At 44.5% G+C, this 26,942-nt stretch overlaps 2 protein-coding genes and 1 long non-coding RNA gene across 4 annotated transcripts; 1 reads left to right on the top strand and 2 right to left on the bottom strand.

The window, feature by feature from the left end:
- Positions 1-4,143: 4,143 nt before the first annotated feature.
- ZBTB37 (zinc finger and BTB domain containing 37) lies at positions 4,144-9,340 on the bottom strand (the record flags this gene model as incomplete). Its single annotated transcript, XM_082483575.1, has 3 exons — positions 8,406-9,340; positions 6,894-6,993; positions 4,144-4,632 (listed from the first exon to the last, which is right to left on the bottom strand). The coding sequence occupies exons 1-3, from the start codon at positions 9,326-9,328 to the stop codon at positions 4,144-4,146; spliced, it is 1,512 nt and encodes a 503-aa protein (XP_082339701.1). The 5' UTR covers positions 9,329-9,340.
- A 3,913-nt stretch (positions 9,341-13,253) lies between these two features.
- LOC309672855 lies at positions 13,254-20,176 on the top strand. The gene is made up of 12 exons (XR_014269267.1): positions 13,254-13,298; positions 14,621-14,665; positions 15,214-15,253; positions 15,524-15,569; positions 15,973-16,004; positions 16,435-16,524; positions 17,145-17,170; positions 17,638-17,695; positions 18,508-18,559; positions 19,504-19,534; positions 19,729-19,773; positions 19,944-20,176. It is a non-coding gene; the product is annotated as an uncharacterized lncRNA (long non-coding RNA).
- Positions 20,177-20,363: 187 nt separating this feature from the next.
- Positions 20,364-25,054, bottom strand: HEBP2 (heme binding protein 2). Of its 2 annotated transcripts, none has more exons than XM_082484469.1 (5): positions 25,011-25,054; positions 22,543-22,627; positions 22,007-22,142; positions 21,696-21,861; positions 20,364-21,214 (listed from the first exon to the last, which is right to left on the bottom strand). In XM_082484469.1, the coding sequence occupies exons 2-5, from the start codon at positions 22,615-22,617 to the stop codon at positions 21,040-21,042; spliced, it is 552 nt and encodes a 183-aa protein (XP_082340595.1). In that variant the 5' UTR covers positions 22,618-22,627; positions 25,011-25,054; the 3' UTR covers positions 20,364-21,039. The 2 variants fall into 2 exon arrangements, with proteins under 2 accessions (XP_082340595.1, XP_082340594.1); XM_082484468.1 differs by lacking the exon at positions 25,011-25,054 and adding an exon at positions 24,082-24,101.
- Positions 25,055-26,942: the final 1,888 nt, after the last annotated feature.

Below are 26,942 nucleotides of genomic sequence, written 5' to 3'. Positions count from 1 at the left end.
AGAAGCACGGTTTGCTATCACATACTCCCATCGCAAGAGAGCGAAAAGACCTTCTGCTTTTTCCCTTTCCCAGCTTCACATCGGTCATCCTCCAGAGAGGAAGAGGTTTAGCTTTTCCCCAAAGCAGCAGCACAGTATTAACACGATTCTTGTTATTTTCACAGCTATTCACAGGGAACCTGGCAGCAGCAGGGAACAGCTACGGCAACTGTCGCGTCACTCTGCTATGACTTGGCACCAGGGCTTTCTGCAGGCTCAAGGAGATAACCACAACACTTCACATTTGGAAGGTTTCTCTGCCGCAGCAAAGAACTGTGTTCCCCTTCCGAGAAAGAAAACTGCAGAAACAGAGTGTGTTCCCCCTGTTGCCTGAGGCAAGCAAACAAATGGGTTAGTAAGCCCTAACTCTGAAGCGGACAGAAATGTTACATACAGAGGTATTAAAATACGACAGAGTTCTCTTCACATCCTCCTTAAATCACAGTTGAAATCACAGTTTTGGCAGAGGGGAAAAAGCTGCAGCTAGACGTGAAAACGCAAAGCCATGCCTCAAGCCATCACAGAAGCATTCGCACTTGGAAAGTTGGCATCTGATTCTCCACAGCTTCGGTGCAACCATAGAGCTACATGGTTTACCAGTGGAGAGGCAACAAAAGATGGTATCATTCTGTTATGGAAAGCAGCTCCAAGTAGCTAAAGTAGCTACACCACTGCTGGAAAATTCACATGAGGTTTTTCCATACCATATATGACCTCCAACCCCTTTTTTCTCGAACCTTGGCCTTATCCGCACTGAGGAAGTCAACTACTGAAAGAAAAGTTTAATAAATGATTCCTCTGAACTGGTTCCATCTTCTAGTGCAGATGGGCCTAAACTGCTTTCAGCACTGTTCAAGAAAACATTAGAGACACCATGATTCTCACACATACATACACATACGCATCCATTAAATGTACAGAAATAATATTAAAATGATTCCCACTACCATACCTTATACTGACTCTAGCTACAAGCTATAAACTTCACCTCAGTGAGGCCCAGGCAAGAATATTGGCTCTTTTGCATGCAATCAGAAATGATAGTTTATACAGTGGCAACCTCTGCACCAAAAAAAAAAAAACAAAACAAAACAAACAAAAAAACAACATAAAAGGAAAAAATAAAAACCTTTCACAAGCTTTGTTTTCAGACTAGCCTAGTACAATACGAAGGACCAATGTCATGGTTTTCACCAGGCCAATTGAAAGTAGTGAATCAGCAAAACAGGACGCACCACTGGCATCCTGGACTGTTAGGACGCTCTTCCATTCACAGTATCGATACAGTAAAACAAAAACCTGCTCAGGAAACTCACAGCTATGCCGTACGAACAAAGGCATTCACCATTTTATGTCAGCCCTTCATCACTACAATTTGATGGATCGGTTGCCATCTGTTTCAGAAAAATGTTGCTTGTATAGCAGTTACTGCACCTTCACCCTTCTCTTCACAGCAAGCTTAGCAGGGAAACTTTCCCACTATATTTATATATAATATATGTATATAAATAATTTTATGTTTTTATAGTTTGGTAGTATTATTTTAAAAGTTCTATTTTAAAACACTTAAAAATCTTTTAAGCAACTAAAAGTAACTTTTGATGCTCTCTAGTGTGAACAGGATAGGATTTCAAAGTTTTTAACTTTTTTTCTTTTTGATTTTTGGTAACTTCAAAAGCTATGACTAAAGCAGCATACTCTGCACATCTCCGCTCCTCCCCGCACCTCGATTGCAACGAAACCTACCTTAGCCACCCTCTTATCTCTCATCTTCTGCGACTGCTCTCTGGCAACCTTACTGTTTTGGTACAATCTGGTTTGACCTTTGACAGGAAACCCAATGAGGCTGGTCCCTCGGGTGGCCACTTAGAAAATCATTCACTGTGTGACGATGCACTTGACAGGAGAGGAGGAAGAAGGGACAGAAGGAAAATGAAGGTGAAACATCAGTCTTACTGTCTGAAATGGTCAATGAAATTGTACTTTGTAGGTGCTCAGCTCAGAACACCTGCAAAGTTTCCTCTCTTAGGAGCACACTCCCATTACACGTGATCCTGGCACATATAACATGCCTTAGGATCTCTTCCCCCCACACCCCCAAAAAACCCCAAACATTAGAGCCATGTCTCCTTTTTGAGAGAGACATGGGAGGAACAGTGAGACCCCTCACTTATAAAATTATGAGAAAAACATATAAAGCGAGACAGGAATACAGCACCCTTCTCCAAATTCTTCCCTCCGAAAGGGCAGGAAAATGATCCTGAGTCCCAATTTGCAGGTGGGGAAAGCGAGGGCTGGAGATGTTTCCACGTGCCCAAAACTGTGCAGTCAGACTGCAGGGCAAGCTTTATTTTTGCTTGGTAAGCCTCTTACCTGCCAAGCCCACGTTCTAACCGCTCGCCTGGCTTGCTTTGCCAAAGCAAGATGAAGTGTATTCCTTTTTCAATGTCTCATTGTTCCTCCCATAACCTTAAGGATCAGAACTTTATCCTTCCTTACTGTACATGTTACACATCGTCAAGAGAACTCTTTCAATCAAACGTCCTCTCCCAAACCCAATCTGCGCAACCTGTTGTTCATTTTCCCCCTCCATCATCAACAACTCGGCATCAGAACCAGAGAAAACTCTTAAAGTATTGCATATTTTTTAAAAGACTTCTTCAAAAGATGTCAAGATATTTGCACTTATCTACCTGTCCCATGCTTTTCCGTTTATGAAACACGTAAGCACGTGCAAACACCTACAATACACAATGCAGGCATGTCTCTCCAGGTTTGCTTAACTTGCTCTAAACATCAGAGCTGCTTAGAATACAAAAGTTTAAGTCCATGCAAGGGGACAGGGTTGTGATTGCTCTAGGAACCATTAACTTTTAAGTTTCCTGAACCGTTACAAGGAAATAAAGTAGGGTTTTCTTTTCTTTTTGCGTTTCATTGATAAAAAAGTTATCAAACTAGTTTGTAGAAAGACGTTTAAAAGCAACCACCCACGATTGCTTGGCTGGGACAACAGTATTTCAGTATACCATATTGCTGTTATAAAAGATCAAGTGCGTGTTGAGGGGGGAGTAGGGGTGAAGGACGACTTTGGTAGCCAGCCTCTAACTCTGCGATTCAGCCCGTCCAGAAAAACTTTTCCTAACGCTTGGCAACACCTGAAGCATGGCCGCGTACCAGTCAGGACATCAGAGTGCTCTGAACTCTCCAGATCAGCAACTGCAAAGGACAACCTCCTCTGAAAGACCCCTCCAACCCTTCTCCCAGCGCATCAGTCTAACACAAACCTCACAGCTGCTAAATTTCACTTTCAGTAGCCAAAGCGCTTCAAATTTTGCTGACCTCTAGAGTATCGCTTTACAGCTGTGCCAGCTTTTAACAAGGGGCGTTGGGGCTGCACACCTGGCATGGGCAAGCCAAAAGCCCTAAAATAATAGTTTAAGGAAAAAGGTAAAAGGAGACACATCAAAAATAAGACAGGGATAAATACACTCGGGCAAGGCAGGTTCCACCAGGACAGTCTTTTTGTTTTCTTTAACGTGGCAACTACCTGGGGAATGGAGGAAGGCAATGGCACTTTGCCCCTGCTTTCCCCTTGAGCTGGACCAGCAGATATGGCGAGGAGCAGCCCTGCGTGCTAGGCTCACTGGGTCTGCACGGCCAACAGCCGGTGGGACCTGGCTGCTGGGCCAAAATTCTGTTGAGAAATACAAATGACTGCTTGTCCCAGATCACTACGGAACATTAAAAAAATTTAAAATCCTGTCGATCCCTGAATAAGAAGTTGATTGACACAGTTGTCTCGTTTTTCTCCAAGAGGAGGAGGAATAAGGGAGAAAAACTTTTAACGCTCTACAAGTGTAGGGGAGGGTGGTGTGAGAGAAAGAGAAAGAGAAAGAGAAAGAGAGAGAGAGAGAGAGAGAGAGAGAGAGAGAGAGAGAGAGAGAGAGGAGAGAGATTTTGCAATTTTGGCAACTTCTTGGGAGCTTCTTTCTGTCCAGTGGTGGCATTGCACTAATTACAGTACCAGCCTGCCAGGTTGGTGCTGACTCTTTAGAGCCAAAAATGGGAAGACGGTCCTTTCTCCCCAGACTCTGCAGCCATGTTTCAATCTGGCCCAGTTGTGGACACAGATCCCTGTGCCGTCTCCCCCACAGCGACAGCCTCCTCCTGTGGAGGAGATTCTTCCTCCGCCTGCCCTCGAGATGTGACGGTGGTCTCAGGGGAGATGCTGTGAGGCCCCTCCAGAGGCATACAGCCAGGGTGGTTCTTCCGAAAGTGCTGGTTGAGGATGGCCTGGAAAGGAAAGCTTTTGCCGCAGACGTGGCAATGAAAGGGCTTGTTGCCTGTGTGCTTGCGGATGTGATACTCCAGCTGATCCTTGCGGGTGTACTTCTTCCCACACATGCGGCAGACAAAAGGCGTGATGCCCATGTGGAGACGCATGTGCCGGTCCAGGCTGCCTTTCTGGTTGAAGGATTTGGCGCAGTAAATACAAGTGAGGCGTGGGTTGTACCGGAACCAGCGCTCTGAAACTTCCTGCTCCCGGAGATATTCCACGTAACCGCTCACTCCAAGCATGGCCGATTCCTCCCCCTGCAAAGGAAGCAACAGAAATTTAAATAACAAGCAGCCTAAAACAAATTGCAGGAAAGAAGATCAGGCCCCAGTCCAGCCAGTAAAGCACTGAAGCATGTGCCAAACCTCGAAATCAGCAGCATAATGTCTTCAACCTCAAGCACACATTTAAATGCTTAACTGGAGCCTTGGGGCTGAAGACAAATGAGCAATCAATTAGAAACCTCTGCTATGGCGGCCCATTCTGCCAACTCATTCGCTAGATCCAGAGAAGAAAAGACAGCTCTTATCAGGAAGGCGCTTAGCCACCGATTGAGTTGTGGATGAAACGTGTCAATACATGTTACTTTTTTAAAAACTTGGGCCAGTTTGATTAAAATACTGTATACCACATTCTGTTTTACTTACTAAAGGTTAAAAGAAGGTGGCAATTGATGAGCTTGCAGTAAAATGAAGGTGGCATAAACTACAAGTCATATCTGAAACTCTTCAGGTGTCACTTTACAGAGGTATTTATTCAGATGTCATTCAGGATTCATTTTATAATGAATCACTTTTGCCTAAATGGGTGTGTAACCCATCCCAGCCCTGCAGCGTTGGAGAAGAGGATCTGCAGCCCAGAGAGCTAGTACACCTGGCCCGAGTCACACAGCAAGGACTAGCTGGCTCTTTATTATTTTCTTAAGCCAGAAAGACAAACAGGCAAGGGTAACCCTGATCTGCAAGCTCAGGCTCTGGGACAGCCACTTCTGGCAATCATATTCAGAATGAGTACAGACAGTCTCCTGAATGCCTCTGTGCTGGAGGATGCAGTATTTGCAGTCCCAAGTCTTACACTGTTTCCCAACAATGCCAAACACGGACAAGCAAGCAGTGTAACAGCAGGAGGGCCTCTCCTTGTGCACGCAGAAGCAGCAGCATAACTCTGCCAGGTGCTGTTGAATCCAACTGTACAAGCACTGGTAAGCTGCTCAGGACTAAAGGAGATGCACAAAGCTATGGTACTTTCTTTCCACTCTACCGCTGCCACCGGGCAGGGGAAACAGGCAGACTATTTTTAGCATCGATATGGCAATACCAGAAGACCGGAAGGTGATGATACTTCCCGTGTAGGTGGTAGCCTATGGTTTTATGTTTGAGGCCATCTCACGATGGAGAAATAATAGCAGCTTTTCTGTATGTAGAGCTAAAATTGCTTTGTATGTCACGTTTGCCCTGGAGGGTTAGTTTGACCTGAAATTTTCTAGATGTATTCTGAGGACACAAAATAAAGCTTTGGCAAAACAGGAACAAAAAGGCAGCTTTTGTTTTATGGAAGTGTATTACAAAGTTAGCAGACAGCAATCATGATTTTTTTTTTCCCCCTTGCTTCACTTGGACTTACTCAAGGGCAAAGCAGCCTGGTAACTCCTCACCTGCCTCCAGCAAAGTCATCTGATTACGAACTGACACATTACTTATCTGCCAGGCACACAAGAGTTGTTCTACACAGTGCTGGGTGATACACTTGCACTACAGTGGCACTGCGATGCTGACTGCATCCAACAAAAAAAAAATAGATCAAAATGATTAGGCACAGGTATTACCACTGTGTCCTACTTTGCTGCACCCTATAGCCTATTGCTCTCCTGCATTTCTGCGTATCTCTCTGTCCTACCCCAAAATTGTGCCCATACCGCAAGAAAGCAGAGAATTCAGAGCTACTTTAGGTTGCAAATTCTGCTATGCAACACAGTCCCTTGGGGATGACAGAGACCTCCCTACAAATCCACGGTCCTTTGACAGTCCACCCTAAAGGTTTACTGGTGTAGTGCCTGGAGGGCTTTTTGGAATGGTTTTGACACTAGCATGGAAAGGTTCAGCTGTTGTCACCCCTCAGTCTTCCACAGAAGCCAAGTAACACCTCCTCCCTCAGCTCAGACATTTGCTGTCAGTGTTTTAGGGCAGAGCCAACTCTGCAGGCAAATGGGGTTTCTCCTCAGGAGTTGGTGGCCTGCCCAGAACAAGGGTTCATATTTATGCCCTCAGACAATGAGAGAAACTCCTCATGTTTTCCAGGTATCTGGCCAAAATCCCAAATGACAGCCAAAATCAGTTTTAAATCATATACCAATGGCATACATTCTCAGTGTGAGCAACTAAACCCTTTGCAACAGTAAAAAGTCCTCGTTTCACAAACAGTATTGCTTGTAAATATAAAATATTATACACTTCATCACAACACAGTCCCCTTCACCTTCAATGCCAACATTTACTTGCAAACTTCTTGATCTGCCTACCTGGGAACTGGGCTGCTTGGGCTCATCCATCCGCCCGGGAGACTCGCTTTTTGATCTGTACCGCTCAGTCACAGCAACCATGCTGCCAGAAGGGCTAAATCTGTGGGGTGGGGGAAGAGTGTAAACGGAGTTTTTAATGGGCATCAGGTCACTATGGTGTTTAGAACAATGGGTGAGCAATAGAGGCACCTGTATAGCATCTCTTCATCCTCATCAGCTAACACACAGGAGGCGGAACAACACAAGTATAAAGCAAAAACCAAGTCATACTGGTCTGTGGTTTCAGTCTTAACATCTGAAAAATAAAACTGAGTCATTTGGCTTCCAGTTTAGTAACAGAGAGCTTTTTGGTTGCTATCGCAAGTAAAACGATATGGGCCCAGTGACTCAGGAACTGCACAAGAGGAGAAGAAACCACTTCTCTAAAGGCACCTCTCATTCACTGCCCTCGCCCTCCTAACCCTTGTAAGTGTGAAACAAAAGTGATGTGGTGGACTCCAGGTAGAAAACAGTGGATATTGAGTGCAGTGCAAAAAGAGATGCTCGAGGCTAGCTGATCCACGGAAAAGAGTTAAGGAACTAGGAAAGGACTGCTCTCCCAAGGGCCAGCTCAAGATCATTCCTGCACATTGATTAATCAAGCGACAAGTGACAGAATATCCACTGCTTCCAGGTAGCTGTTCCCCCACGGGAGCAGAGCGACTGAGCTAGAAGAGAAGAGGCAGATGTGAAGGGAAACCCCACAAATACAAACCCCCCAAATACAACAGATCTGCCCTTTATCAGATCCGTTCTTTGGTCTGAGCTAAGGGCAAGAAAACAAATGCTGGAGCAGAGGGGAAGCAGATGGATGGAGAATCAAAACACAGCAGATGTCACTACCTATTTTCAATAAAGACTTTTCTGCTCTTTCATATAAATCAAAACAACAGTGGAGGCCCACTTCAGTGGGGGTCTCCACTTCAACTGCTTCAGAAGATGTATACCCATGACCCACTGCTGTCCTGGACCACCAGGAAGAAAATTTCCTCTTGACCTACAGCTGGTGACTGGCTTGTTTCTCAGACAGAACCACCCCCAGATTTTTAGGTCAGAAGGCATCATTGCAATGATATTTTGTGTAACACATATTGTATGTGACCTCATTAATTCCGATGCTGAGCCCGATATCTACTGAGGCTGAACTGAGCATCTTCTTTAGACAAAAATCCCACCTCAGTTTAAACATCGAGAGGTAGAGAATCCAACCTATGCACCTCTAAGTGCTAATTAATTTCTCAAGCTAGCCTGTACCTAGAGATCCTGGTCTGATCACTACCCAGCCAAAATACTATAACCCAAACCAGATACACTTCCTAACACCAGGAAAAAAAAATCCTTCAGTGGTTATACTTAAGGTGACCACAGGAAATAGAAGGGTGAAATGTTCCAAAGCAACCAACCCAGCCAAGTGAAAATCTTGCACAATCTCCTCTTACAGCCAAGGTCAGTAAGTAAGTTAAAAAACCTCACCTGTCAATCTCACTGCTGGTTGGCCTAACCATTTTGGCTCCGGAGGACCCTAACGCGTAAGCCTCTTGGCCCATCGATCCGTGGCCCGTGGTGTCGATCACCATAGCAGTGACCTCCTCAGCGCTGCTCCCATCTTCTCCCGATGGCTGATGATCTGCCCCGAGCCACTCCTCCAGGTTCTCTGTTTTAATGCGTACACCTCCCAGCACCCGGACGTCGTCGTCGTTCCGTCCCCCGCGGTCTCCCATTCCCGTCTCAACATACCACTGTCCTGCTCTGTTAATCCGTAGTATGGGCTCCCTACTTTCCACGTCCGAACTCTGCTCAATTATCTGGGGGCTGGTGGACTCCTCAGGTGGGCTGAGCTCCCGAATGTCCAGCACTGTGCTAACCTGGCCCAGACGACTCCCCTTCGGGGTGTTGTGACGCGGGCTCAGGGAACGGTTTAGATTTGGTGTCACCCGGTGAGACTCTGGCGGTCTCTCCTGATGCTTCGTCCTGGTCTGGCTCAATTCCGCTTCCACCTCTGCCACGTTAATTTTAAAATGAATTCCCTCAAGAATCTGTGTGCATTTGTCTATGATGTGCTGCATCTGCAAGAAACTGGCGGCTGTTAGGTAACTGATGATGTCAGCCAGCTGCAGACATATCCTACCGGTGTAACAAAAGGAAAGGAGCTGCTCGAAAACAGAAGGGTTCTTGATGACAGAAATGGAAACGGTGCTCATTTCGTTCAAGGACATGTGGTCACGGAAGTAGGGCGAGCTGGCAGCCAACACCACCTTGTGAGCACGGAAAGCTTGCCCCTGGACATTGACCACGATGTCACACAGGCGACCCTGCATGCGTAACTGATTCAGGTGGCTCAGAACAGAGTTACTGAAGTCAGGAATCTCCAGCTGAATGTTCCCACTCTTCTCCATGGCTGTACCAGTTGCAGGTGCACGACCCTACTGGAAAAGGGGTAAAAAATACCAAGGTTAACAGAGCTAGTCTATCATTTGCATTTAAAACATTTTTCACCTATTTTCATGCAGTTTGAAATACTGGGATTTTCAGAGAAGTCTCTCACCATTTAATTTACAAGCGCCTCACAGCAGTCGTCTGATCTTTACGTGCGGTACACCACCTTTCACAAGAGTTATGTTAAACCAGTTCCTGATAGATCCCCATTCCCTGTGGCTTAAGTGCTTGAAACAGTTCGTTCTGTCAGCCTCAATAAAAGCACATTTGCATTGTAAAAAGAACATTAAAAATGGTTCAGGTACTAAAAATAGGCAACTGATTGCATAATGGATCAAAATACTTAGCACTTATACCTTCTAAGCACTTTGAAAAGGGAAAGTAATATTGCTATCCTTCCTTTGTAGGACAGGAATCAGGAAGGAAACAACAGGACGTAAATCCTCCTCAGAGACTTTTCAAAAGCTGACAAGCACATGTTTGACCTCAAGGCATCTTAAGTACATCGTTAAACCCAAAATATTCATATATGGTGTTTTTGACACATGGCAGAAAATATATAACATGTTGGTGAAAGAAAAAGAACAGAATCCACTTCTAAACACCAGCTTATCACACTATCCACTGGGTGCAAGTGACTCCCTGGCAAAAGAAGCTGACGTTTGTGTAGTCTGAGATATTGCATACAGCAAAATATAACTTATGAACAATGGGGATTAACAAACTAGCTCTCCTAGTTTTCCTTCCATAATTCATTTTTCTATAATCATCACATTTCATTTTGGCAAAGTTTGAAAAGGAGCCCTGACCATATATGGTAAAAATTCAGAATGATCCAAAATTAGATGTAAACTTGCCCCCCCCCCAAAAAAAACCAAACTAAACACAAAAAAGGAAAGTAAATATGTTCATTAAAGACCAGTCGTGGCATGAACAGCTTCCAAGCTGGATGGCATCTGAAGTGTTGATTAAGCAGAGTGCTGCAGATATCAAAACAATTTCAGGCAGGCTGGGAATACCAAGGCTCACAGTTTCTACTCCAAGAAATCTCAGAATTTAAGGGACTAGCACACAGTAAAGCATGTGTGCCTTGGAAGGACTTTTTTTTTTTTGTTTAATTTATGAAGGTTGCAGGATAGCGCATGTTCGGATGCCAAAGCAGACTTTGTGCAAACTTGGCAAAATATGTTACTAAACCTGAAGCTGCAGGACAGCCTGTCAATCTTGTGAAGTCGTGCAAAGAGATTACTAAATGGCCGGGTGGCTGCATGTCTCTGGGGTAGGTGAGATCAGAGGTGCACAAAACTTCACAAGGTGCAGCTTAACAGTGCCACGTCTTGAAGGCTTCTTCTCCCCTTCCCCTATTTTTAGAAGAAAGCAATAAACCCCACAAAAAACCAAGGAAGCAACTGTAGCACACAGGTGTGCATCTATACAACATTAAGAGCAGAACTTCAAACGCACAAAACAGTGAAATAAGAAATCCAACATCTTACCTGTAATGTTACAAGTAACATGCAAAGGGGAGCAAATGGGGGTGGTATCTTGTTGTTTTACTTTTTTCTCCTGATGTAGTAAGAAGGTCTGAAAACTTTTTGCCCCCTTCCCCTTTAGAAGGAAAAAAGAAAAGAAATAAAAAATGTAGCACGGAGGAATTGGGTTCTCCTAAGCACAATAAAGAGCGTCAAGCTTCGTCATTCTTTGTTTTGCTGGAGGATACAGCAGCAGGATTAGCTAACTATTACATGATGTCCCACCCCAAACCACAGAGAAGCACTGAATCTTGTCAAATTGATTTTTCCCCACTGTCTATTCAGTGTTTGTATTGTACTGATGGTCATTAAAATAAAAAATGGAAGTGCAAATAACCTGAATAAGTCGTTTCCTCTCTTATGGGGCTGGTATCTCTAGCACTAACCCCGCAGCATTTAAGCACGTGTGGGGTTTTCCTCAAATGAGCTGTCTCACTTATACCATTAAGAACACTCACACAGACTAAATCACGTTGGGTATGTGCAAATGTTTACAGGACTGGGGAGCCTGTAATCTCATACTCTTCCCAAACCACCAGTTTCTAAAGTGATAAACTCCAAAGCATTCTCTTAAGGCAGGCAAGCCAAGGAAAGGCGGGCAGGCATCCTTTGCGAAGGTGAAACACTCCCTGCTGAGGCAGCGAGCGCCCCGGTAGGCTCACACAGGGAGGCGAAGCTGGGGCAGAGGCCGAACGTTCGTTTCTCAGGAGGTTACAGCTGGGGATGTACAGAAAGAGAAGGGGAAAACCCAAAAGTACTGAGATGCTAACTGCTGAGCGTGGCTGTATACAGCCCCAGTCAGAAGTTATCTGCTCCCAGGGGAGCTCAAAAAACTATTTGTGAGCTTTTGCTCCAAAGGCAAGGAAAAATCCATCTGCTGCTGACGGCAGGAGAAAAGGATCCACGTCGCTTTGTTACCTCAGTGTTGAGGAAGCAGTATCTTTAAGGGTCTATAACAACCTTACGCACCTCAGCCAGCAGCGCAATGATAGCTCAATTTTTGTCTTTCCTGGTTCCGGACCGCAAGTTCATCATCTCAGCCTTTACCTGTAGGATGAACGGGATCTCCTGCTGAGCAATGCTCTTCACAGAGAACATATTGAGACACTTGTCTATTTTTAATACAACTTAAAGCGTCACCAGCTGAGACTTGGACTTACTTATCTCAGAAAACGCCTTTCACCCTGTGAGCAAGTGCAACTACTAAGACCTGGAGAAACTCTCGATCCATCGGGGCCTCGTAAAAAGCTGGGACACACCATCTGCAGCAAACGATGCTCATGCTGAATATGTACTTTGTCAGAAAACTGCCAAGCTGAGGAGCTGTAGAGAGGAGGTGGAACTGAAAAGTCTCAGCTTTTGGGGCTGAGATTTACCACGACCGGTCGACTGCTTTCAAATTACAATGGGACCTTAATAAAGAAAAAAACAATAGCAACTCTAAACTGAGATGAGAGATGCTGCCTTTCTCATCCTTCCCCGCCTCAGCTAAACGAGCAAATTTAACAGTGCTTGTTTTTTTCCCCACTAAACCGCTCATGAGCGACGACTCCGGGCCTTCGCTCCCGGCGCCAGGCGATTACGGTTAATTTTTAGCCCTGACAGCTGCAGAGAAGCGCCTGAAGATCCGAACCGGGGGGTGCGCGTAGAAGGCGGACCGAAACCCACCGTCCCCTCACCCCCAGGGCTAAACCAACCCCACGGCGTCCCGCCCGCGGGGCTGACAACGCACCGCTCCCCCTCCCGCGGGGCACAGCGCCGGTCGGAGGGACGGGACGAGCCCGGAGAGGGGCGGCAGAGCCCACAGGGAGGGACAGGCCCGGCCGGCGGAGGGCCCCAGGGTCAGAGGAGGTGGGGAGCGGTCCCGGCGGTCCCCGCTTCACCCCGCGGCCCTGAGGGGAGGAGGGGCGGCGGCGGGGCGCGGCCGCGCTCCCCGGCCCCCCTGCGCCGGCCCCCGCGGGCGTGACGGCGCCTCACGGGCGGGGCGGACCCGGGCCTCACCCCGCCCCGCCCCGCCCCACCCCACCCCACCCCGCCCCGCCCCGCCCTGCCCGGCCCGCCGGGCCCGCGCCGCGCCGGTACCTACCTGGCGGGGGTGGGAAGGGCCCGCAGCAGCGTCCCGGAAGCGAAACCCCCCGAGCGGGCCGCACCCCGGAAGAAAATTCCCGCCCGTGAGGCCGCGGCGCGCATCGCCCTCCCCCCCCAGCCCGCCCCCCTCGCCGCGCCCCGGGCACGCCACGCCCCCAAACGTGACGCCAGAGGGGAGGGGCCGCGTCCCTCCCACCGCGCCGCGCTCACGTGACCGGCGGCGGGACTATATAAAAGTCGCGCAGGTTCCCAGCAGCCCTTTCGGATTGGCGGTGCTGGGCGGGTAGGGGCGCTCGGCGTGGCCCTGGTGGTGAGTCTGGGGGTGGATTTTCCCGCCCGGTGTGGGCCCACGCCGCGCCGGGGACAGTGTGGAGGCGGTGCGGGTGGGGCTTGTTCGCTGATGGGCGCTGTCGGGGCTGGATGGAGGTGGATTGGGTCGGCGCGGCCCGGTCTGCGGCCCAGGCCGCTGGGGCGCTCTGAGGGGACTACGCCTCGTGGCGACCCCAGGGGGCGGTGGGGCGGGGAAGAGTAGGTAGCGGAGACCCCAGTTGGGGGGTCGTGTGGGAGAGGGGCTGCCGTGGAGTCTCCACGCGGGTTGTGGGAAGCGCGGAGGCCAGCGTAGGCCCCACCGGGGTGGCGGCTCCCTGGAGCTTCAGGCTTAAGGCCCGACACCCCGCGGCGCCGTGGTGAGGGCTGGGTAGTGCCCTGGGTTTGAGCGCAGCGGAGAGACTGAACCGGCGGCCTGGGCTTGTCTCTCGGGTTTCAAAAGGGATAACAGCTCGAGGGTGTGCGTGCTGAGGAGTGGGAGGCTGTTCGCGTTGCGGAGCCTCGCTAGGGAGGCCTTTACCATGGCAAGTGGTACTGGAAGAGGGCGAGATGGCATGTGCCTGCCGCAGAGATAAGCGTTAGGTTTCTCTCTTGTTTTTCAACTCTGCACTAGGCTTTAATTAGGTAGCTTTGATAAATAAAAAGTGCTGTGGTAGGATTAAGGTTTGCCTGCTCCTCTATGGATTAATGCTCGGAAGTAGATGCCAGGCTGGGGAGAGGCCTTTCGTTTTAGGGAAGGTGGAGGTTGTTCTCTGCACAATAGCCTACTGGTAAATGGGGAGACAAGCCTTACCCCTGTCATGTGCTCTGGGTAATAGTTGGCTTTCTAAAGTGATGCAATTAAATACCTCACGTTAACAAAGTAGTAAGATAGCTTGCTTGGAGTTCCATGTGCCTGCACATGATGAAAACTATGTTGGTAGGGACATCTGAGAGGCTGATGAATACCAACATATCTGAGCTGGACATGGAATAGTGTGTAGTGGTGTGTCTGGCATGGCTGAAACACCACGTGCTCCTTTTTGAGCAGCCAAACGAAGTTCATGGCTGCCAGACTGACTCGGTGGTTATACACTAGAATTGAAGCTGTAGAAAATAAATCTTAGTTGTCCTGCTTTAAAATGTGGGCTAGCAATTATTTTTGTGGCCATGTCTCAAAAAAGCTGAAGTGTAGATTGCATCAGGAAGAGCTTTGCTGTAAGGCTTAGAGCATTGTTTTAAATTTTACTTGCGTTTTTCAAAAGAGAATGAGTAAACATCTTTTCTTCAAGGAAGAAAAACTAACGGATATTCTCTCATTTTCAGTTCAAGATGCATCAACTACATTTCCTTGTAATGGCTTCAAAACCGGTAGGTGCTGCTTCTGAAATATGGAGCCAAAATTGAGAAATAATATATAGTACACTATAGCAACTAGCCTGGAGTACCCTTGTATTTCAGGAAACTATAGGACCAGTGTTTGTAATCCAGTAATTGCCTATGGTGTCTCTTCAGGCAGTCCTCAGTCTTCTACTGGGAAATTCATGTCTTTGTGCTGCAAAGTGGATGTGAAGCTCCTGTTTCTGAATCAGTAATTCAGCCTCTAACCAGACTACAATAGCATCCTAGATACCTTTTATCCTTTGTTACTGCTGTTGCCCTTCATTACTGCTGTTGCACCATACACAGCAATAGTTTGTTATTTGGAGAAAAGGGACTGATGTATGTTTTGGAACACCTGTAACTATCTGGATTGATGTTGACTAACTCAGAGAGCCTGTGATGGTTTCATTATAAGAGTAGTGGACAGAAGTGATTTCTGAAAACTATGTGCTGAGGCTTTTTTCTGTGCTTAGTGTCACTGCTGGAGGTTCTCCCCCCCTAGTTCTACAAGCATCTGAAACTCTTGTATCTTTCAGATCTGCCACCGAATATGGAGGCTTGATGCTACTTAACAAGGTAAATAAATGCTTCTTGAAAATTAAACATAAAATGTGCTTAGTGGTTTTCTAGATAGTATCTTTTGCTCTAATAACATCAGTAGGCACACTTTATGCCCTGAGCTGGTTTTCCCTCTGGTGCCACAATGATGACACTTATTTGCTACTCTTGACCAAGAGAATGATGAGCACTTTTACCACCATAACTTTCATCTGAGGCACAATATCTTAGAATTCCTCTTGATGTTTTTACTTCTGAATATACTGTTCATAAGCTTTTTTCTTTCAGGCTTTGAGTTGTGCACTTGGAAGACTTGCAGAAGAAACATCACCTGGTGAGAAATGCATATTTTGTGTAGGGGTTTCTTCTACGGAGCTGCTGAAACAGTGCCGTGGAAAGGGTGGGATGTATAAAATAAGAAGGAATTGCTTTTGGATTATAATTTCCACCAATACGCAGAAACAATTCATAACTTGCTGGTATTCAAAAACTCTTGAACATTTCTTCATATGTTCTATTTGGAAAACTTAATTTTTCAAAGCTGTCGCAAGAGACCGTTGCTTAGTACTGTTCTTCCAAAGCAGATACAGTGATGATGGCATAGTTCAGCAGAATATCCTGTGACGAACAACTGTCTTTCGCTCCTATCTGATGTATCTGCCTCTTGTGATCTCTTGCTAGGTGTAGGCTTGGCCATGGAGGCTGAGGGAATCTGATTTTTGTTGTTGTTTTTGTAGGCTCTGGGAGATGAAGCTATAAGCTGTGCAAGGTAAATATTTTGTCTGCATCTCTAAAAACTAATGTATATCTCTGATGTGTGAAAAGGCTGTGTGTGATGACAGCATAGTTCAGCAGATGACCTGTGGTGATCACGCTGCTACTGTCTTTCGCTCCTGTCTGATGCAGCCTCCTGTTCCTTAAGATAAGTTGACAGACAATTCATGTGGAAAGCTCAGGGTTAAAACACTACTTTTTTTTTTTTTTTACTCCATCAGTATATTTTGAAAATTTGTCTCAGAAGGTCAGTAAATGGGTGAAACATTAAAAAAAAATCAGTAGGATGAATGCAAGGACAGAGTAAGCTGTGCTTGTCAAATTAAGCGCAAATACATCAGATAGAACTTGTTATTTCAGTAACACAAAAGCTTGATGAATCTGGTGATACTGCTCCAAGATCTATGTGTTTTGTTGCTTTGCAGGCTGCCCTAAACAGAGAATACCTGTGCCTCTAGTGTGAGAAGCTATTTCACCTGTTACTGATCTTGAAGACAAGGCCTTCCTAATTGAAGGTAATTTAAAAACATTTTTCAGATGGATGCTACGCTTGGCTGTGCTGTGTTTGAACTTGGGAGTTTGCTTTTGGAGATAAGAGGGTCTACAAATCCATTTTGTGTCTGGAAAATCTGAAGCAAAAATACTAGTATCCTAAGTGTACCTTCAGATCTCCTGTGCTTCACAGTAAAAGCATTAAGTAATTGTTTTGTAGTGTTAAGATTTCTAGAATGTGCCTATTGAGACTAAATTAAATGCCTTGCATGGTGAATGTGGCAGTACTGTGAATTTAGTATCTGAAATGCTTTTCCTGGTTTAGGCCAACTTAGATGTTTATGCCAAGTTCATGTTGTTGAACTCCGCAATTTAGAGGTTTGCTCCTTTCTGTAATTCCAGCAGTCTCAAGTTGAGGAATTAACGTTTCAAGGGTGTTAGAGGGAGTGCTGGGAGATGGCTTTACACCTGCGTTGTGGAAGGGGATGGAAGTGTTGCAGTCTACTGTAGATGATGTTGAATCAGGTCTCTGATCCCAGTGAGGATAAAACTTGACTAAACGCTGATACAGTAGTTCCCTGGAACTTCAGCTATGCTAAAACTTTCTGCTGGACTCTATCTAATAGCAACTCTTGCTTTGCAGGCTTCCAAAGGGTTTCTCATAATGATGTAAGTACTTGTTTTAACTTTGCCAAGTATTAGCCTAAAAAAATATATGCCTAGGAAATTAAGTATTTAACTGTATGTAAGCTGGGGAGGAGGTGCAAGGGGGCAGTGTTGTCTGCTGTTTGTATCTTGGCTGAAACAGGAGGATGCTTAAGGGGAGAACTGCTGGATAGGACCCAGCCTTGACAGGCTGGTTTGTGCTAAACCCTGCACTACTGCGTGTCTGTGAGTTCATGAAGTTGATTGGGTAGCAGTATTTGTGTATTTGCCCTCTTCCCCATAGCAACCTTAGCCTAAAGCAGATAGCTGTCCAGTGACTGACAGCATGAACTGCCTGCATGATGAGATGTGACTACCTTGACTTCAACCATGGAGGTCTGCAATTAGCTCTATCTGACTTCAGGCACCTGACTAGATTTCATCCTTGTATGCTTGCTTGGGCGTGGTCCTGATACTTTGCTTTGTTCCAGGCCTGGTGCAGTGGAGCTGTGAAGTGATGCAGTTTGTAGTGCTATGCTACCAGCAAAAGTAAGTTGCCAGCAAATGCATATGACTGGTCAGAACTGTGTGACAGGTGACGGGGAATTACTAGATGCTGGCCTCTAATTGCAGTGTAGCTGCAACATTAAGCAGAAGGTTCCTTTAGGATTTTCTTACCTCTGTCAATAGATCACAGGTTACCAGCAGCCTGCAGGGTTTGTTTTCCCAAGGTGCTAGGGACTGAATCTTATAATTTGGGACCAAAGACAGTGATAAGAGATGGTAATTATATAAAAAGGAGTTTCTGTGGGCCTTAATAAGGCTCTGGAGTAACATCAGCATTGTGCTGACATAATTTTGTGTGTATCCTACATTTGAGACTGGGAGAACTGCCAGATACTTTGTGACAGATGCTTCTTACTTGGTAAGCTGCTTGCTTCTCAGTTGCCATAAGACATTTTTACAACTTAATAATGTTAATTGCTTTCTGTAACTGCAAAGAAATAGTATAGACCAGTTAAAATAATGTAGTTGCTATGGACTGCTTGAGTTTCTAGTTGATGACGAAGAATGTGGTAACCTGGCAGTGCAGATCTTGTGCTAACCAAAACCAGTACAATTATTTGCTGTTTATCTTTTCACAGGTTAAACTAGGTAGTGGGCTTTTGCAGGGAGTAGCACTTCCCTTAAATACTTAAAGTGGTAAATCTCTAAGCATGTACTGTTTGTGATGATTAATTCTAAGCAATGGGAATCTCTCTGAAAGAGGCTGAGGAGGACTCTTGCACTGAAACAGTACATGCACTCTAACTCTTGAAGCACTGCCAAAGAGACTGTGTTAATAAAATTGCATGTTACAGGGTGAAGCTTGTGGCAAGTTTGTGTGGGAAACAGGACTAACTTATGTCTGAGGTGAGTGTAGACTACCTGGGTGTAGTCATATAATAGATCAGCCTGCCTTTATTGTATTCTGATTCTGCCACTCTCGGCTACTGTAGGAATAAATATAACACGCTTGAAGCAAGAATGCCTGTTTGCGTAGTTCTGAATTTGGCTTAAAAAGGAAGGGCTCTTTCTGAGCAAATATCCTGGCAATTCCTGAACTAGTCAGTGGTAAACTTTGTGTAGAGTTCTCTTTGTATGAACAGACATAGCCTCAGTGACTCTAAAAACTGGGGTTTTATTGCTTGATGTCTTTACACAGAAGAAATAGTAAAGGAGCTGAATCAGCAGAGACCACTTAGCCAATACAGTGGTGATAATGTAGTACAGCAGAATGCAGAGCAGCAAACAACTCCTGTCATAACTGATAACCTGATGTATCTGGCTATTCTGTAAACTGACACTATAACACTGCACTCCTGAACTAAACAACATACCAACCCTATGTGCTGTGGTTGTCACTACTCGTTAATTTTTGCTAGTCTTGCTTATGTTGGCTCTACACAAGTTTAGGTGAATTCTGTACAAAAACTGCTGTACAAACATTTTTTCCCCCCAACAGATTGGTTCTTAGTTTTAAGGATAGATTTTTTTGGGATGATTTCTATGGGACTTGTATTTTAGGTGTCAAAACTAACTGAAAATGGCTTTCTGTTGGGGAGAGACAGTATCACAAAGCAAAATAGTAGCTTTGTACTTTTCCCCCATTCTTCTGGAGTTAGTAATCCCGTATTTCCAATTCGGTTAGGATTTGTAAGCTTTGTATATCCTATTTGGGTGTTGTAAGTTGAAGTTCTTGTCAGTTTTCAGCTGAAATGCATCCTCTTTGTAGGTAAAATCAGTTTGGTGAATAGAATTTCAAATAAACTTGCATATAGTGATATCTGTTATTCTGAAACGTCTCTCTTTTTCAGGACAGGACTGCACTGACTGCAGCTTCATTGGGTAAGACCATATAGCAGATGAATTCTGTTAAAAATCTCTGGGAGTATTTGTAGCCACTGATGAAACTCGATTCTGCCAAATGAATTACTGTGATATTGCAATTTCCGTTCCACTTTTCTCTGAGGTTACAAAGCTGCTGTGGAGCTTTTAGCAGTTGTGCTATTGTGTATGTTAATTGTGTTTTCTTGCTTTAGGTGACAAGGCAACTTTGAAACTCTACTGTATGAAGAACAGAAAAGGTCAGTGTAACTGTAGTAATTACGAAATTTATTTGCTGGAACAAATGATGATAACCTTAGCTTGAACTCTCTCTCTGAACAGAGATGAAAATCTAAGGTCTGAGTTGTTCCCAGCAAGCTTTGTGTGCTGGTTTGGTGCCTTATAATGGTTCTTATGTCTTTCTTAATAGGGGGAAGATTGCAGAATAATGAATTAGACTTGCAGGAACAGCACTAAAAAAGCAAAGTTGTTTTTTTACCACACTGGTAATGTTTGCCTGGTACTGATTTAAACCAATAAAAATTTGTAAACCCTACCTGTTGTTGGGAACTGCTTTCTGACTTGAACAGCTTGCTGAGCTTGCTGTAAAACAGCTCTAGGCTACTTTATAAAAGCTTCAAATACTTGATTTAGAGCAGGGAGTAAACCAGTTTAAATGCTAGTCCTGCAAGTATCTTAACTTAGGTGTCAGATATTGCTAGTGTGCGGACTGCTATTGATCTGACCAATACCAAGATTTAGACAAAGCTAAATAATTAAATATAATTAGTGTTTTGTAGGTGAGAGTTAAACACTATTTGTGCATTTGCTCTGAAAATTGCAGGCCACCAGTAAGTCCGGTATTGCTTGCTTATTCAGGCACAGATGATAATGCACAGAATAAGCATACAGTTTGGGCACTGTTAGCCCTTTTCCCTGGATTCTTAGTCTAAGGCAGTCACTGGCATTAGTTTGGAGCAAGATGGCATCCAACCTCCATGAAAATAGTTTTAATACTACTATTTAAAGAAAAATGTTACTGCTAATGAGGGAGGCACTAGGGCCTGCTAAAGTATTGCTGCTTTCAGAACTCATTAATGGTAGGTTTCTTTTCTGAAAAATTTAATTTCCCCCATTTTTCTGTTGTCTCAGGAGTGACATCAATATGGGAGAAGTCAGCTCTATGAAGAAGTTGTTCTCCATAACACTTGAGCTATTGCTGTGCCACTTCTAATGAGAAGTAAAACTAGACATCTAAACTGTTCTGCAGAAATATTTTCAGATTATTAGTGTTCCCTAGAACCTTTCAATAAGAGGAATAGGTTTGTGTCATATCTCATCTTGTAGAAGGAGCTGAAATATTTTTAGCCAGAATAGTATTTCATCGTAGAGAAAACGAATTAGACATGATCCTGTGTCCATGTGCAAATTAAGTCTCTTCTGCAGTAAAGCACAAGCCATTAATAAGGTCTGTTTTCATCCAGAGCTGATTAGTAGCCTCTTAATATTCCCCCCCACCACTAGCATTACTTCTTAAAATACCATACTTCATTGTGCCTGTTAAAGAGCTTGAAGGGACTGTCGTAGCCTGCAGTATAGAAGAAGTCTTCATGGAATGGTTGGCCTCTGTTTCTTAAGATTCTGGCCAAGACTTCAGCTTCCTCTGCATATTTCTCTGGCGAGGCAAATCCACCAAAGGACCTGGTAGAAGTGAAAATAAACTAAGTTGCTTGCAATTCTGAGAGCATTAGCTGACGTTGTTGCCTGTGGCTTTAATAAATGCAGAGAGGGCAAATGCAGCTTTGGGTGCTTTTGCTGTGATAAAGAACTGCCATGCAGGTTTTGTGGGAAATAAAGGGAGCTGGAAGAGTGATTTAGATGGAGCACAGAATGTGCCCAAGAGAAGAGGATTCTGTAGACTGCTTTTCTATAAAACCCACTTGGTGCAATATTAGAGAGTCTGCTGAAAAATGGAAGTTTCAAAACTTGGTCATTTCTCTTGGTTCTTGGTAAGACACTTACATATAAGAAAGATTTCCAAATGCTCAGGTTTTGCCGATCAAGGGTCTGAACAGTAGGGTATATAAAAATCAGCTTATCAGTTAAAAATAGCCCAGATTTTTGGTGGATGAACCCCTTTCAGTAGCTACCTTCACTTGTGAGCTGTGGTGATGCTGCTTACCGCACAAAGATGCCTGCTGCCTTCCGCTCTTCAATAAACACATCTGAGTCGGTGGGCTGTGGTGGGGAGTCCTGATGTTCAAATGGCACAAAGAAAGATATCTTGAAGTCTGTGCAGCCAGATTTTATCAGGCATGTCACTGGCACAGTCATATCAATCTTCATTTCTAAAGAGGAAAAATAAGTCTAAGCTGCAAGAAAAGACAGCGCAGGGTGATGCAGACTTATTGTAAAAGCAGATAAGTCTGTTTTATACTCTTTAGCTTTGTCTCCTGTTTGTGGTTCTTGTAGTTCAAAACCAGAACATTGTACCTTTCTCATTCTTCCCTTGGATGTAGTGGAAGAGTTTCCAGAAGCCCTGGCGCATCGCCTCCTTCTGGGTTTCTCCCCGAATGACTGTGCTGACCCACTTTGCTGTCTCATACTGACGCAGTTCGTAATCCTTTGCCTGAAAGGTAGCAAAAGTCACAGTAACTGTGAGATGAATACTAAAAGATGGCATAAACTAATAGCTACTCCTTCCAAACCACTGTGAAAGTATTTTATATATATATATATATATATCAGACAACATTGAGCAGCCTCTTAGCTGCAGGCTAGGTATGCCCACAATGTGAAACTGTTTGATGCCTCCCTTGCCAAAACCATGTTGTTGTGCCTTAGGCTGAGCTCGTCAGAGCTTATAAGCAAAGTGTTCTCCTTCTTCCCTTTGGAATTAAGTGTGAACAGTGTCCATAGTAACACTTTCCAGCTCTTCCATATTCAGCAGACTGAGAATCCCAAATTCACCTTAGGTCTACAGCACCCTTGCAGAGAGCTCTGTTGTTCCCCTGGCCTTTAGTATTTACCATTGTCTCCACTGAGCTCCACCGGGGGGACTGCAGATCCAGGGACAGAAATGTTTGCTTGAAGGATTTGATCATCTTGCCAAAGCTGAAAGGCAGACACAGTTCATTGGCCTTTCTTCAATCAATGCAGTAAAAATGGGGCAGAAGAAAGCACTAGGGCTTTTCTGCTGAATGTCAAAGAGCTTTTCCTCAGCTTCTAGTCTCCAACCTTTCATAACACTTGCTACACTGACAAGTGACTGCAAAAGCTCAGACAAAAACCAGGTACTTTCTATAAGGCAGTTGTCCTTGAAATTGTGAAAGGCCTGGCTTCCACTGCTTGTCCCCAATGATTCAACAAGGGCTGAAATCCTTTTAGCCCTGAAGGAACCAACAGAGAACCAGGACCAAGAAACTACCTCTAGGCTGATGCAGGAGCGTTCATCTGTCAGGATGTGCTGCCTTTGTGTCTCTGTGAAGGCATTTCCTGGCTGCAAAGCAGAAGGTTGAGATTCTGCAAGTGGTAGTTATGTGGAAATCTGTAAGTAAAAGTGATTTCAGAAGTTCAACCACTTTGCTCCTGGATGAAAAGGTATTGGTGTTGATGGTTACTCTGGTATTGACTGTACCCATAAATTTATTTGGCCTCTCATAATAGCTTATGTCTTTTTTTAAGGCCTTTAGCCCTGGAGTCCTGTGAATACATGAGATCCTCTTTTTATCAGTATGTAGCTACTTAGCTACACACAGAAGGAAAAAGCTGAAAACATTCAACTTCCTCTCACTGTCCCAAAATTAAGCAAGTGAAAATAATAGGAATCACTATTGAAATAATCACCTATGGTTAAAATTCTTGAGATTTTAGGAGCCTTGATTTATGATTTTTGTCAATACCAGGGCAGATCGTAGTGCATAACCTATGTCCTGAGAAAGTCTGTGCTTTCTATTGCATTACAATGTCCTCTGCACTTCATGTTGTAAAGACAGCATGTACTTTATCGATTATCTTGATTCTTAGATCATAGTGCGTTTTCTTTTCAGAGTATAACTTAACTGGATGTTTCTTTGGTAACAGAACAAACTCGGAGGTTATTTTTCATTTCTCTGCCTCCTCAACTGTTTATAGCAGCCCACACAAGAAGTCACTTCTCTGCCATTCGTGGCTCTACTTTTTTCATGCAGTTTTAGTATTAAAGGGGCACTGATGCAATTCACAGCATGTCCCACCCCCAGTGGTAAGGTATTTTAAGGTATGCCATCTTTAACATGGCGTTTGTGAATGGCTATTTTTGTACTATAGCTGCTTTTGTAAAATCGAGAACTGCCTTCTTGCTACCTGACTACTTTCTTTTCTGTTTTCATTTTCTTATGATATGTGCAATACTATTGGAATACTATTAATCCCCTTCTGTACCCTGGTTTAGAGGTGGCTACAAGGAGTTTTCTCTTTGGGATCTGTGAGGTTGAAAAGCTTTTATCAAAAAAAACAACACCCCAAAAAACCTGCTGGCACTGATTTCACTTACAATCCTTAAAATAAGCAGCGCACAGAGCACTCACGTGTTGAGCTTTATTATAGCAGCTTCTTCAGTTGTCACCATAGAGCAAGAGAATCACACAGCAGGAGACTTGATGCCAGTGGTTAAAAGCAGGCGCCGTCCCCCTTTCTGTCCTAGTCTGAAGATACATCATCTTCAGTAGTCTACCAGAATGACTGCAGCACAGTCCCAAACTGGACAGTTGTACTCTAATACACTTTTTGTCAATAGTATTTACAAATCAACAAACATAACAATAAAACAGGAATCCAATCATTTTATTAGAAGCAAATGTGAACAATTATACTTAAACTTCCTACAGTAATTTATTTTATCCACTGCCATTTCAAAGGCAAAGGTGATGCTGCTTTCCTGTCACTTCACTTTCTCAGTGCTACAACTTTATAGAAAACACATTTCTCTTCATGTGCTCCCTGGCTGTGTTAAAAGGCAGAGACATAAATGTTCCTCTGTTTCAACACATGCTGTTGCAGTAGCTGCTGTATGAGCTGGCTTGTCACAGTACTTGCCAATTTCAGCCCCTCACCAACACACCTTTTCTTAACTGCTGGTTACATCTCTCACAGCTCTGTCTTTTCTAACTTTGTGGCCAGTAGTGTTGATGACTGCATGTACAAAATATTTTTTAATTACATAAAACAATGCTGGGGGTGGGTGGGGGGAGGACAAACTGAGATGAATCCTCATTTACAGTTGAACTAATTTTCAGATCTAGAGGAAAGCTTAGCTTTAAGTTTTCCATCTGTTTATATAGATATTACTGTGGGGTGTCTAGGCTTTTTCTGCGGCTACTAACACATGGGTCGGAGGCAGAAAGCATAGCAGACATCTTCACAGGTTACACTGATGCAGCAAGTAAGCGTAGCCAGAACATGCTGTTCCACAAGCTGCTAATTACATTAAGAAAGCGGAGAAAGTAGACATACTTACGTTTTAAGCTGTACTTGCCTTTCTAGCTATTGCAATCTATCTTCTGAGGCTGCACATACTCACAAAATGCTGCCTGTCAGTGTTTATTTTAGTTTCATCAAGCTCCGCCCATGCCTCAGCCCTACTGGAGGGTGATGCTGTTATGAAAACCAGAAGGTTGTAGCCTTGTCCTCCTCTGGGTTTCATTGGAGAGCTCCCACGCAAATGCCGAAAGCCCCACCTACTACCCACGAGGCAACATTGGGTCCAGTGTGTGATCTGGCTGCATAAACAGTTTTGCACCCTTGTGTAACTTCCCCTGGTTTCCATGGCTTTGTGCCTACTTTTGTCAGGGTCAGCGGCAGGTTTTGTGCTCTTGGGAGAAAGAATTTCACATAAATAACGTTCTTCTTTCTGACTCAGCTTACATGAGAGTGATGGTACAGAATGACAGCTTTTCGTTTTTACCCCCGTGGTAAAACAATAGGTAGAAATCTGGCTGCAAACGAAGCTAAGGCCATCCTCACGAGATTTCTCCTGGCATGTTATGAAAGACAGTGTTCTATAATGGCTGTCTGTTTTGCGCGGTATTTGAGACTAATCAGCCCCCCTAGCCTTTGGATATCTGCACAAAGGGGTTATACAAAGCTATTGTGAAATTCTATCCTGCTTATAATACACAAAGTGAAGCTGGACTCTTCATTTAACCAGCTGCAGCTCCAGACGTATTTAGGTACCAGCACAATAGGGCAGATTAAACTTCACGGTTTGAGTTCTGAGAACACCTCCTGGGTTTGTCATGGTTTGTGCAAATTCCTTGCAGCCAAATTCAGCAAAGCTCTCTGGGGTGTTTGAAATTAATAGCTGAGAATGACTTTTAACAGAAAGCACACTTTGCTTGTGGAGAAATTCATCAGGATGCTGTGTGATACACTTATATTCCAAAGGGGGGAAATAAAAAAAAACCAACCCCAAACCATGCCAAATAGCAATAGCAAACCTATCTCTAATGCCGCAAAGCTCTCTAAAGCCACACAAGTGAGGTGGTGTAAAGAGTGGTTTACTAATGGAGCCTGTTAGAACATGCTGAGGCCTGAAATTAAGAACCGGATCTCTGCGTGCTTTGTACTTTTATTTTATGGAGTAAACTTTCTCTCAATTTTACCTGTGTTCTGCTTAGGTCAAATAGGAAAATCAGTGGGGCGGTTTGGAGAGGCAGAAGGTGCTACTTCATGGTCTTTGCTCAGGAGCTACAGGCAAGCAAAGGCACGTGCTTGTGTAAGGTTAGCTGTTACGTTACTCTGTCACCCACCCTAACATTCCTGTCAAGTGTGTACTAGTAATTATTTTCTCCAGAGTAGAGAAGGCCATGTAAAAAGACACTCAGCCACGACAGTTTGGCAAATCTCAACAAATTACCCCAATCACTAGCACAGAAAAGTATTGCTTTGAAAGAGGGGCGATTAATCTGTAGGTAAGTACAAGTCCCCCGTGAATTCTCATTTTGTTTCTGAAGCAGAGAGACCCAGAACAAATCCCCAGTCAGTTTGTATATGTCCAGCTGATGTTTCTGTCCCAGACAAAGAGCTAACTGTTCCTGGTGAAGCAGCCCGAGCTTGGAGAACAATCATCAGTGTTTTCCCAAGAGGTTGTTTTCCAACACTCTTGTTTTTCACATATAAATTGAGAGAATGTGTCAACAGTTGGCAGAGACAGTAGAGCAGGCATGAGGACATGTATTCTGTACATACCTATATACATACCCAAACCATATATAACTGGGGGATGGGGAAGGGATTATGATGGAAGCCGACACACAGTCTCCCTGGTACCTCCAAATAGGGGAAAGTCTGAGTATGCTAACTCTGTACCCCTTGCCCTTTAGCACCTTGATGTTCCAGTAGTTTGCAGAAGTTCAACAGCGTATAGTATAGTGCTACTTTGCCTGGCTAC

Source organism: Vanellus vanellus (assembly GCF_965231255.1).
Source record: "Vanellus vanellus genome assembly, chromosome: 5".
Lineage (NCBI taxonomy): Eukaryota > Metazoa > Chordata > Aves > Charadriiformes > Charadriidae > Vanellus > Vanellus vanellus.
The sequence above is the reverse complement of the archived record's forward strand: the minus strand, read 5'-3'. Positions and strand labels throughout refer to the sequence as shown.

Bases quoted from the DNA above. Each gene is read 5' to 3' on its own strand.
- HEBP2 (XM_082484469.1), bottom strand. From the start codon at position 22,617: ATGATCAAATCCTTCAAGCAAACATTTCTGTCCCTGGATCTGCAGTCC. The intron at 22,143-22,542 runs GTAAATACTAAA...GCTACCTTTCAG, and splicing joins GGAGCTCAGTGGAGACAATG to GCAAAGGATTACGAACTGCG. The intron at 21,215-21,695 runs GTAAGCAGCATC...CACTTCTACCAG, and splicing joins GCAGCAGGCATCTTTGTGCG to GTCCTTTGGTGGATTTGCCT.